The sequence below is a fragment of the Maniola hyperantus genome, chromosome 4 (genome assembly GCF_902806685.2).
Source record: "Maniola hyperantus chromosome 4, iAphHyp1.2, whole genome shotgun sequence".
Taxonomy (NCBI): Eukaryota; Metazoa; Arthropoda; class Insecta; order Lepidoptera; family Nymphalidae; genus Maniola; species Maniola hyperantus.
This window is the reverse complement of record NC_048539.1, coordinates 3,670,269-3,682,615: the sequence shown is the minus strand read 5'-3', so window position 1 is coordinate 3,682,615 and position 12,347 is coordinate 3,670,269. Positions and strand designations below refer to the sequence as shown.

General features: G+C 37.1%; 1 protein-coding gene across 1 annotated transcript; it reads left to right on the top strand.

The window, feature by feature from the left end:
* Positions 1-3,840: 3,840 nt before the first annotated feature.
* On the top strand, positions 3,841-12,022 carry LOC117981969 (gustatory receptor for sugar taste 64e-like). Its single transcript, XM_034968241.2, has 10 exons — positions 3,841-3,962; positions 5,014-5,138; positions 6,029-6,208; positions 6,986-7,131; positions 7,690-7,812; positions 8,249-8,403; positions 9,006-9,053; positions 9,226-9,388; positions 11,152-11,241; positions 11,924-12,022. The coding sequence occupies exons 1-10, from the start codon at positions 3,880-3,882 to the stop codon at positions 12,020-12,022; spliced, it is 1,212 nt and encodes a 403-aa protein (XP_034824132.2). The 5' UTR covers positions 3,841-3,879.
* Positions 12,023-12,347: the final 325 nt, after the last annotated feature.

Below are 12,347 nucleotides of genomic sequence, written 5' to 3'. Positions count from 1 at the left end.
TAAATGTATTATCTCGTGTAGGTAAATTATATTGTAATTAATGTTTATTAAAGTATGAACCTCTGTGAATATAAAGTAGGTACCTGCAATTAGTTATGCTAAAACGAATTGTATTTATAAATTTGACTGTAATGATATTATGTTATTTAAGCCAGTTCCTTTACATCGTATACCTACTATTTTAGCCATTTCCAAGAATGTGACTCGCACTTGGCCGGTTTTTTTAAATTTGTATGGCAGCCATTTTGGAATGCGCCATCTTGGTGTTTTATTATTTGTCATAGCGGCAATAGTACACAGTGAAAATTTCAACTCTCTACCTATTCCGGTTCATGAGATATACAACCCACCGACAGACAGACGGATAGACGGACGGACAGCGGAGGCTTATTGAACCTTAAAAACGTTTTTGTTTAAATCTTCAATCGCAGCATATTCATTAACAACACGAACCCCTCACAAAGTAAAGGCAAAAGGTTTATTACAAAAACAAAGGCAATATTCGTCGAACATTTAAAAACCATTAGCACGCGACAGAGAGATTAATTTACCTGAAAAATAGAGCGGTTATTAGTGGAATTTATCTTTGATATTATGATATTATCACCACATGAGTAAAGACCTCCTTATACTTTGCTATCAGATATAACACCGGGTGACCACAACTAATCAGTTTTTAATGCACAGACCAAACCCTTGGATCTAGAAAGCTGAAATTTTACACAGGAGTTGCCTTAATAATTTAGACATGGAATGAGGCTCGATTTTTTGAAATTCACACGGGATAGGAAATAAAGAGGATTTCTATTTACGAAGCAGCAGGCGGTCATCATGCGCGCTTGGTAGGAAAGTTAATTTTTCCGGCTTTTCTGGTGAAAATGATGAGACAAGTGGAAAATTGAAACGGGGTCGAAAAATATAGTTTTCCGGCTACTATGTGTTTTTAAACTTCATTTGGCTATTTATAATAGGAACCCTACTATGTATTTATTAATGTAATATTTCCGCTGACACTTTGTTGTTACAAATTATAATAAAACACGTAGTAGGATGAAAGCTGAGTTTTTTACTCCGTAGACTCCTTGGCTTTATCCAATTTGTAACAAATATTAAGTTTAAATATCATTGACACTCGCTCATAAAAAGCTCAGGCGACCTTTTATTGACGAAAGAATTAATATGGGGTGGTTCGAAGCATCATTTATCAAAACAAGTAGATACACTCTATTGTATCTCTCTAGCACTCTCTAGCTAGTCTTTTATGTTTAATAGTTTTTAGGAATCCGTAATAGATGACTAAGGGCGTTTGTGCACTTATTTGTGAATTCGTATGTTTGATGTAGGTTTGTGTTTTATGTTTTGACGACCTCCCTGGCGCAGTGGTGAGCGCTGTGGTCTTAATAGTGGGAGGTCCCGGGTTCGATTCCTGGCAGGGGTTTGGAATTTTATAATTTCTAAATTTCTGGTCTGGTCTGGTGGGAGGCTTCGGCCGTGGCTAGTTACCACCCTACCGGCAAAGCCGTGCCGCCAAGCGATTTAGCGTTCCGGTACGATGCCGTGTAGAAACCAAAGGGGTATGGGTTTAATAAAAACTGCTATACCCCTTCCAGGTTAGCCCGCTATCATCTTAGACTGCATCATCACTTACCACCAGGTGAGATTGCAGTCAAGGGCTAACTTGTATCTGAATAAAATAAAATAAAAACCATTCAAAAAACTTAATATGCGAGAAGACTAAAAATTTAAATGTATGGAATTCTGTCATAGAACAAAAAAAAATACGGGTCTATTTTTAGTCAGCAATTGCTCATTTTCATTTGCTGATAGCTCAGTTGATATATTATTATGTAGGCTGTAGGCACCACAGAACTCAGAATTGGTATAGAAATGGTACAGAAGCAATTTGTTTTCGAAAATAAAAATAAAAAAAAAAAAATCTTTTTTATTCGAATAAACTTTTACAAGTACTTACGAATAGTCGGATGCATCTACCACTGGTTCGGAATGCCTTTCCTAACGAGAAGAACCAGCAAGAAACTCGGCGGTTGCTCTTTTCAAATATTTGATATAGGTACAAGAACAGCCAAAACAGGTGTATTTGCATGTCACTTAAGTTTAAATTATGCATAGATTTAAGTTTTAAAAATCCCAGAACTCTTTGATTTTCCGTGGCACACTATACATACACAATCCTTGAACATGTTAGAGATTATATTAATATAGTAGGCATAGGGATCATAGTAATAATTTCTATAACATGTTTAGTAAGTAGTTTAAATCCGCCAGGGACCTGCTGGATTCAGGCGATGCAAAACCATGGTGTGCACGTCTATCGGTTGATGATGATGATGAGTAGTATAATTAATAGTAGATTATTCAACATGGGGGTACTATGTCTTACGTCACGGGCGCGGATATATCCTTTACTAAAGTAAAGGATACACATCCCTTAAGGCGTAATGGATTTCAGTACAACATTATACCCGGCTCAGTTATAGGAATGTTATAACAATATACTTTACTAAGTAGATAACAGGTCTATAATAAGGCATTGTCGAGCGAGTGGTGTGAAAAATCTACAACTAGTAGCTGTCCCGGTAACAAAGACGGTAGTTACTATTTCTATTACCTTATTCGAATTCTGCCATCAGTTCCAACTTCCAATTTTATAGTAGTGTTCAATTTTAAATTAGCCTATTGCAGTGTCGACAGCAACAACAGTTTTTTTTTTTGTAATTTGATGTAATCGCTCCATAGAATCAACTATTAATATCGAATATGATCGGTAAACAACAACACTAGGTATAGTTAATGATTCGAATCCGAATGGTAATCATGAATTTACGAAGAGCTTACAAGTTTTAAAAGTTGCAAGTTGAGAAATTCACGTAAAATGGATTTCCCTTTCATCCAAAAAGCTGAGAAACATAAGCAAGTTACTTGTAAGTAGTTCTATTTTAGTTTACAGTTCTTGTAATTCACGAAGACGAGTGAACTTTACTTGTAGTTACATCGTTTACATGGGCAGCGTACCTAAGTGTGCGTGCATGACGGACCAATCAGTCGCGAGCAAGCGCTTGTACCTTACTTCTACTGATACGACTTGATAAACACAAGCATGAGCCACTCGTATTCGTGTAAAAACTAGAATCTTTTTGGGGGTAGGTAGTTAGTAAAAATTTCGGTAAGTTTTTTTTTAAATTCTGGTACAAGTTAGCCTTTGACTGCAATCTCACCTGGTGGTAAATGATGATGCAATCTAAGATGGATGCGTGCTAACCTAGAAGGGGTATGGCAGTTTTTATTAATCTCATGCCACTTTAGTTTCCACACAGCATCGTACCGGAACGCTAAATCGCTTGGCGGCACAGCTTTGCCGGTATGGTGGTAACTATAATGATTAGCTTGTTGATGAGATTGATACACAATGTGGTGGACTGTGGCCAAAACCTTCCCATTTTAAGAGGAGACCCGTGCTCAGTAATGAGCCGGCAATGGTTTGATAATGATTATGATAATGATAGCTTTGAAGCCTATGAATAAAACTGTATAATACCTACTAATTATAGTCAATCTTTAGGCACTTACCTCTTGGAAATTGTATAATTACTATATAGTACGTGACAGGGCGAGAAGGCAATCTTGGTGGGGCTGCCCCGCACACCCGTGCAGCCCCCGCGCTAACCTGGCGCAGGATAGTGCAAGTGACGTGGGTGTGCGGGGTCTCCCCCCGCCTCATACCCCGATTGCTATCTTAACCTGTCGCGTTCCATAGGTACCTACTATTTCTTTTAACTTTCAGTTCCAATAAAACCAAAAACAAATGGCTACACGTCTCAAAGCCAGTACAAAAGACCTAGAACAACATTCCACGCTGCAATGAAGTTTACAGTCATTGTAGGTCAACTATTTTCCCTTAACCCCGTGCTGGGAGTCTGGGATACGGATACGACTAAACTTAGGTTAGCTATTCTTAAGAGATTTTTTTATATGCTCATTAACACTTAACACTTAAGTATTTAAGTAAGTATAATTTATTTAAAAAAACGATTTAGATTTGACGGAGTTATTAAGTAGGTACTTACCTACTAGCTGATGCCGCGTGGGTTTAGGTTTTTAAAAATCCCATGGGAAATCTTTGACTTTCCGGGATAAAAAATATGCCACTCTCCAGGTCTTCAACTATACCCATGCAAAAAACCACGTCAATCGGTTGCTCGGTTGCGACGTGATTGGAGGACAAACCAACAAACCAATAGACCAAAAAACAAACACAATTTCGCATTATAATTAGGGTCTGATGAGCACTGAAAATATGGGTACTGATATAGACAAAAACTTTCTGTCCCTATCTCGAACAAACGAACGTTTTTTGGGATAAAAACCACACGAGTAGGTACATTACTCATGTGATAAAATTGATCAAAACTATGCTATAAATTAGCTAATAGGTACATCATTATTAGCTTTACTTATGCCAAGGTGCGTTTCAATCCGTTGAATAGTTTCAATATGAAGCGTGCACAGACCGACAAAAAAAACTTTTTGGGTTATCGATTATTATGCTTCCCCCATTAATAAAATCGAAATTGTCTAGTTTCATTATAAGCATAGATGGTTATTTTACTAGTGATAAGCTATTAGTATGTATAATAGGTAGGTACAGTGCGACAAGGCTATCTTGGCACGTGGCGAAAATCGGAACTAACGTTGCGTGTCAAGTGTGCCCTTTGTTCTTGTTTGAATAGTCGCCTTTGTTCTCCAACAGCGCCCCCTGTCAATGTCATTCAAGTGCCAAAAGAGCCTTGGCGCACTGTATGTACGGTATGTACCTACTTATGACTAACTGCCGTACTCAGAGTCGCTAATCGTTATTTAAGACTGAGTTAAAACGAGACAGATTTATGTTAGAGATATAGCTCTGTCTCGTTTTAACTAAACTTAAGTAACGATTAAGAGACTATGAGTACGGCAGTATGTGTGTGTTATCTATGGTATGTCCATTTTTTACAGGTTCACGTACTTTTCTGGACGCTGCGTTTACACTTTCTTAACCATTTCGTGCCAAGTGATCTTTCTAAATTTATTATTTTTAGTAAGATATCTAAAAACTTCTGACACTGACGTAAAAATGACCAGTAAGAAAACATTTTATTTTTAATGGGTTGTTAATTAATGACTGACGGTCAAATAGCCGATTCAATTTGTTATATAATACCTACCCGTTTCTAATTCTGTTGTATACAATCTCACTAAAATGACTGGCCGAAAAGTATTTGTATTCCTTTCAACACTTACCTACTGCCGAAAAGACTAGCGCTAGATTTAGGCATATAAATAAAGATTGTACACGACAGAGTTAGCCATGCTGGACGCTGGCGGCTGGTACCATACTGATTCTGAGCGCAACTAAAAATAACGAAGTATTTGCTTCTTTTTCTCACTAATCAGAAAATGACAGAGAAACCTAATTTAATTTAGAACTGTCAAACCTCGTAACTTTAGGTGCCAGTCGTGAGCCCCTTGTTTTAGAAACATTAATTTTCCGTCTTTTTTGAGCGATATCAAAAAAAAAGATGCAGATATTCTAAATTTAGTCGAAAGAAAAACATCAGAATCGTTGCCAATTCTGAAATTGCCGTAGATAAGTGTGACTCTTTTAAACCTAGTGTCTGTACTATTGAAATGAAATGAAATAATTTATTTGTGTGAATATGGGAAGACAAGGTGTTTACAATAGAGAGTTGCCAACATATCCAGTCAGGAAACCCTGACGTACAAATGTTTTGACAAAGTAGGCAGTACATCAGATAAGAATATAATATTGTTTCAAAGATATAAATGTCAGTCAATAATATTAATAACTTAATCAAATTCATTCTAATTTAAATTCTGTGGCACAGAATATATAATAATGAAGTATAGAAGCGGTTAATTGACCTCTAGTTATTTAACCACCCTTATCTTACGTGTAACCCTTAAAAATAATTATTTGTTGAATGAAAGATATGCTTTCCTTTATTTTCAGCTGCCCTAGTGTTCTACGCTTCAAATACAATAATAACAGTCTTATTTCTCCGCATAGCTACAAAATGGCCTAAGCTATGCCAATACATTGCGAGAACTGAGGCGGCAGATCCTCTTTATGATACAACTCTTGTGAGGAAATGTAATTTGTCGTGCATTTTGATTCTTCTTTTGGCTGCTTGTAAGTTTTACCCATGCCGGTACTCTCATGTATAGTGCATTCAAAATAAACTGGCGTGTTTCCACTTGAAACCGTCATTAGCATTAACAATAGGATTAAGTCGAGGCGGGTGAATTCAAAAGTTCATTGGTTGGTTTGCAACAAAATATATAAGGTTGAACCGGCTCCTTTAAAAATGAATGGGCTCTATAGGTGTTTGGTTTATTACCCCTATTGTTTACGTGGAATGTGGAATGTAATCCTATTGTTATTGCTAATGCCGGTCTCAAGTGGAAACACACCAGTTTATTTTGAATGCACTATAACTAGATGCATTTATTAGACTAACCGCACTTTTGATACGAATTTGTATTTTACGTAAACGAATGAATACTGGTCGTACAAATTGAGTGCACACACTGAATATATGACTTTTCTCCGTCAAATATTGCCAGTGTCCCTGTGATGTGGCAGGTCCAATCTTACATCTCACAGCACCGCAGCCCTCGTCCTAATCACACATAACCCTTCCTTTTGGCTTTGCCATAGTTGGGCAAAAATACAGCTATCAATGCGGCTGTAATCGCAAGCCAGGAAGTACAGTGCCCGGCAAACAACTTGAGCATTGACGCGATTGGCTGGCGAATGGCGCATGCACGCGATTGGTAAATCAGTCGGCGCGAGTTCACGCGATTGGTTAATATGTCGACTTTCGCTTCCCGGATTCGTCGATTTTCTTCCACTACGCTACTTCAGGTTCAAGTTGTTTGCCGGGCACTATACATAATATTTTTTCAGTGGAACACGGTTTATCAGAAATAGCTGGGTTCGTTTTGGCAGCAGATTGTGAACCGGAGAAAATCTATCACACATTCATCGCCCACAGCTTCCCATGGATTGAAGATATTATTACCTACAGCCAAGCTATTGCAATCCTAACACAGGTACGGGTACCCATACGGGTACGTACACCAAAAATATCTGCTTTATTTTTATAATTTTTATAGTGTTTTACCTACACTTCAAGGAAATCTCTAGGTATAATATATGAAATTGAATCGCTGATTGTGTTGTGCAAATTTTGAGAACAGCATAACCAATTTCGCTAATTCTTTTTTTATAATATTTCTTGAAATACAAGGATGATTCTTACGGAGATAATTTTTTTAAAAAATGCCTGACAAAGTCTAAAAACAACACTTTTCTATATTCCCATACAAAAGATTCGTAATAATAATTAAAAGTCAAAGGCGGTACGAAGTTCGCCGGGTAAAGCTAGTTTCTAAATAAATTCGTACAATCTACCAATCCGCACATGACCAGCGCGGTAGAGACTATGGCCAAAACCCCTCTCACTCTGAGAGGAGACCCGTGCTCTGTAGTAAGCCGGCGATGGGTTGATCATGACGATGATGACTGTAATAAGTATAATGTAGACTGGTGAACATAGAACACCCCTTTACTTTGCGCAGTCATGTAATAAATAATAAGTTTTTCTTCAGTTTCTGAACATACAATGTACTTTCAACTGGAACTTTGCTGATGTGTTTGTAATTTGCATCAGTTATTACCTCACCGCAAGGCTGGAGCAAGTTAATAAAAAGATAGCGGCTTCCCGAGGAAAGGTAAATCGTAGATAGTAAGCACAAGAAAGTAAGTAAAAAAATAATATAATTCCATTTAAGATTTTATTCGACTAATATTTTTAATTTTAGATAATAAAACTTAAAGCTAGCCAAATCTAATTACTATACAAATCATACCCGCGTGGAATGGTGCCAAGAATAAGTACTGGCTGCATTTCCGCGCTGGACAGCTAATTTTAATAAGGCAAACGGAACAAAAATGTAACTCTCGATAAAAGAGGCATACTTGTGCCACTTGACCGGTTTTTAGGGTTCCGTAACCCATACGTGTGGGGTATCTATGGATAGGTCTTCAAAAATGATATTGAGGTTTCTAATATCATTTTTTTCTAAACTGAATACTTAGTTATCGTAGTCTGATTCGCACTTGGCCGGTTTTTTAATGTAGAATTTACTGTTTTGTAATATATTTCAGTGCGTACCATTGTCATTTTGGAGAACAGTTCGTGAAGACTACAACAGAGCCACCAGTTTGGTCAGACGAGTGGACGAGGTGATCGGAAGTGTCATATTCATCTCCTTTGCTAATAACCTGTTCTTCATTTGCTTACAACTCTTGCACATGCTTGCGTAAGTGAAAAGTTCCTAAAGTAAACCATCATCATCAACCATTAGACGTCCACTGCTAGACATAGGTCTCTTGTAGGGACTTCCACACACCACGGTCCTGCGCCGCATGCATCCAGCGGCTCCTTGCGACTCGTCTGATGTCGTCCGTCCACCTAGTGAAGGGGTCTTCCTAAAGTAAAGTTTTAAAAAATCTTCGAACTAGCCGGAACCTAGAAGCTGAAGTCTAGAACCCATCGCCGGCCATCTACTGAGCACAGGGTCTCCTCTCAGAATGAGAAGGGTTTAGACTTTAGACCCTACTAAACTTTAGAGCATAGTCCACCACGCTAGCCAAATGCGGATTGGCAGACTTCACATATCCTTTGAGAACATTATGGAGACCTCTCAAGCATGCTAGTTTCCTCACGAAGTTTACCTTCACCGTTAAAACAAGTGATATTGAATTGCTTAAAACGCACATATCCGAAAAGTTAGAGGTGCGTGACCGGGATCAACCTCCGACCTCTTGAATAGGAAGCGGACGTCTTAACCACTAGGCTATCACTGCTCTCAGGATATACCTATCGTGTTTTACTACAATCTCAAGGCATAAGTTTTTTTAGAGATGGGATCAAAATTACACCAGCCTGCAGTGAGGGACCAGAAAAAAGGTACTTACTTCCTTATTCATTCTTATACTTACCTATATAAAAATTAATATTTGTCTATCTCGTAGTCTGTTGGTCCGTTTGTCTATTCCTTACCTTAATAATTACAAAGCGAATTAAATGTTACTTTTGGTAACAAAGAGATATTATTTTCCTGATATTTTTGAACTCACAGATTGTTCCGCGGCTATGAACACGCAGTGTATTATGCATATTCCCTGATATTCCTGATTTTTCGCTCCACTACCGTCTCCCTCATAGCATCCCGTGTCCACACGGCTAGTCGGGAACCAGCGTATACACTATACGAAGTGCCGTCTGCAGTTTATTGTATTGAGGTTGGTGAGGAATTTTGTTTATTTTATAGACTAGGGCTTGTCTGCATCAAACCTGCTGGCAAGTGATGATGCAGCCTAAGATCAAGCACGCTAAGAAATTTCGAATAATAATTCGAAATTTCTACAACAATTTTACTCGTTTTATAAAATATATTATCATGTAGCTTAATTAATATTTTATCATCTTATAAAATATATTATCATGTAGCTTAATTAATATTTTATCATCGAAAAGAGGCGCGTGCCTGGGATATAACCTTGAATTCCCCGAATAAAAGGCTAACTGCTAAATACCTATTTATATTTTAGTTAATTCATCTATTAGGCACAGTACGCGGCAGAAAATAATGTACATCGGCTTTTAGAATGACATTTCGGCTTTGTAGAGCGTTGTCTCTGTCACCCATACCGTCATATAATAATATGACGTTTTGTCGGTACGACAGAGATAATGCTCTATAAATCCGCTATCTCCATCTAAAGCTCGATGTACATTATTTTCTGCCGCGTACTGTATATTATTTTAGGTAGCTTTAGTTATATTATTATTGTTACAGTCAAAACTCTTATCCAGCCAAAACAACTTTTAACTGAAAACACTATCAAAACTAGATTTGGCGAAAGTTCTGTGTGAGGTTATTGAAAACATCAAATTGCTTACAACATACTAAAAATATTATTTTTCGACATCCCGTTTATATACTTTATAGGTTTCAATTTATCTTTGAAAGAGGGTCAACCTCTAGAGTGTGATATTTCTCGCTTTACTCAGTGCGTTACAGATGTTTTCATTTCGCTTTCGTTCTCGTAACAGTTGTTTCCTTGAAAATGTTTTTGACAAGTTTGACTACTAGTTATAAAAGCACAAAATTATTTTTTAATAATATTAATTTTATTACAGTTCTAAAGAAAAAAATTGCCGACGTATTTATGTCACAGTCAATTGCAAAACTGCAAAAAGTAGAGGTTGTTTAAAAGTACCTATAGTTTTAACTTTTTTTTTAATATTATAGTTGTTGATCCAAAAATATCGTTTCGGAGAGTGGATAAAACTATCGCAGTGGATATTTTTTTTTCTCCTTTCCTCGGGGAGAAAATTTCCCGGCTAATGCTAGCTCTGCTGACGGCTCTACGCAGTCTTATATATACCCTATCCCTAGAGTATTATTATGTCCCTTCATTCAGCTTCACTTACTCGACCTTAGCCCATTTAGCTACAGAGGTCGTCGGCTCGTCGCACTCCACCTCCTCCATTGGCTGAAGTTTTGACCGAAATTTCAGTCAAAAATATTTTGACCAACATTTGTTTATGTAGTTAAAAGTAGTTTTGACCAGATGAGATCTTTTGACTGTAACATAATTATGCAAACTGAGTACCTACTTTCTCTTTAAGTTTTTAACCACTGAAGAAAGAGGGGTGTAGGAGATGAGCTTGATGTTTGTATCTGTGTGTCTGTCTGTGGCATCGTAGCTTCCAAACGGATAAACAATTTTTGAAATAGTTTTTTTATGTTTGAAAGGTGACTTGATCGAGAATATTCTAAGCGGTCCCCCAACGCAACGACAACGTTTGGGTCGAAATATTACTACTTACCTACTCGTATATGAAACTTAAAGGGCAAATATATACTTATTTTATTGTTTTGATTTTAAGATGGATTTTTAATTTTATTTTATGTATATTGGTTAGGTAAACGTGTATTATGAATTAATTTATTCATTCATTCCAAACTTCAAAGTGATTATTATGCTGTATTTTCCAGGTTCAAAGATTTATAGAGCAGATTCATGGCGAAACAGTAGCACTGACCGGTCTACAGTTCTTCAAAGTGAAGCGTGGAATTGTTTTAGCGGTAAGAATACCTTTTTTACTATTTTTACTTAGATAGGAAGCTTTATAAAAAAACGGCCAAGTGCGAGTTAAACTCGCGCACCGAGGGTTCCGTACTGCAGGCGTATTTTTTCGTCATTTTGTACGATAAATCAAAAATTATAATGCATGACAATAAATAAAAATCTATTTTAGAATCCACAGGTATGCCCTTTTTATTATGAAAGGTATAGTTATCTCACTTTGAAAGTTGAAAATACTAATTTTTTTTTCATGAACACAATTTAATTTTTTTTAAGTGATGCAAACCACAAATTCACGGTTATCGGATTTATCCCCTTACGTCAAGAAACCTACAGGGTACTTCCCGTTGACCTAGAATCATGAAATTTGACAGGTAGGTGGGTCTTACAGCTGGCTTTAAGGGAAAAATCTGAAAACCGCGAATTTAGGGTTAGATCACACAAAAAAATTAAATTGTGGTCATGAACTAATAATTAGTATTTTCAATATGCGAAGTAAGATAACTATATCAAGTGGGGTATCACATGAAAGGGCTTTACCTGTGCATTCTAAAACAGATTTTATTTATTTTTATGCATAGTTTTTGAATTATCGTGCAAAATGTCGAAAAATACGACTGTAGTACGGAACCCTCAGTGTGCGAGCCTGACTCGCACTTGGCTGGTTTTTTTTTGTTTCAGATTGCAGGAACAATAGTGACGTATGAACTGGTGTTGATGCAATTCACTGGAGTCACTCCCACCGCTGCTCCCCTGCACAGTGATACAGATACCCAATAAAATAATATTATTTTGCTTTTATCATCATAAACTCACTAAATAATGATGTAGTTTTAATATATTAACAAATCATCATCATCATTGTCACCCGAAAGAAGTCCACACTCCACAGATTTTTTTAAAGAATATTAGCCAGGTTTATCATGCTGACTAATATACCCCTTTCGCCTCCAATTAAGCGTAAAGCTTGTGCTAGGTAGGTAGGAAAATATTGCGACGGGTGGGGTATGAACCGGCGATCTTTCGGTTTTCAGTCCGCTCTTTTAATCGTTGAGCTATGTAGGCTCTAAATGGATGGAATGGATCTCTAGAGGGACATAAATGT

Coding starts and splice junctions, on each gene's coding strand:
- LOC117981969 (XM_034968241.2), top strand. CDS start 3,880: ATGAAGTTTACAGTCATTGTAGGTCAACTATTTTCCCTTAACCCCGTG. Junction 8,404..9,005: donor CAACTCTTGCACATGCTTGC/GTAAGTGAAAAG, acceptor AAGTTTTTTTAG/AGATGGGATCAAAATTACAC. Junction 9,389..11,151: donor CTGCAGTTTATTGTATTGAG/GTTGGTGAGGAA, acceptor TGTATTTTCCAG/GTTCAAAGATTTATAGAGCA.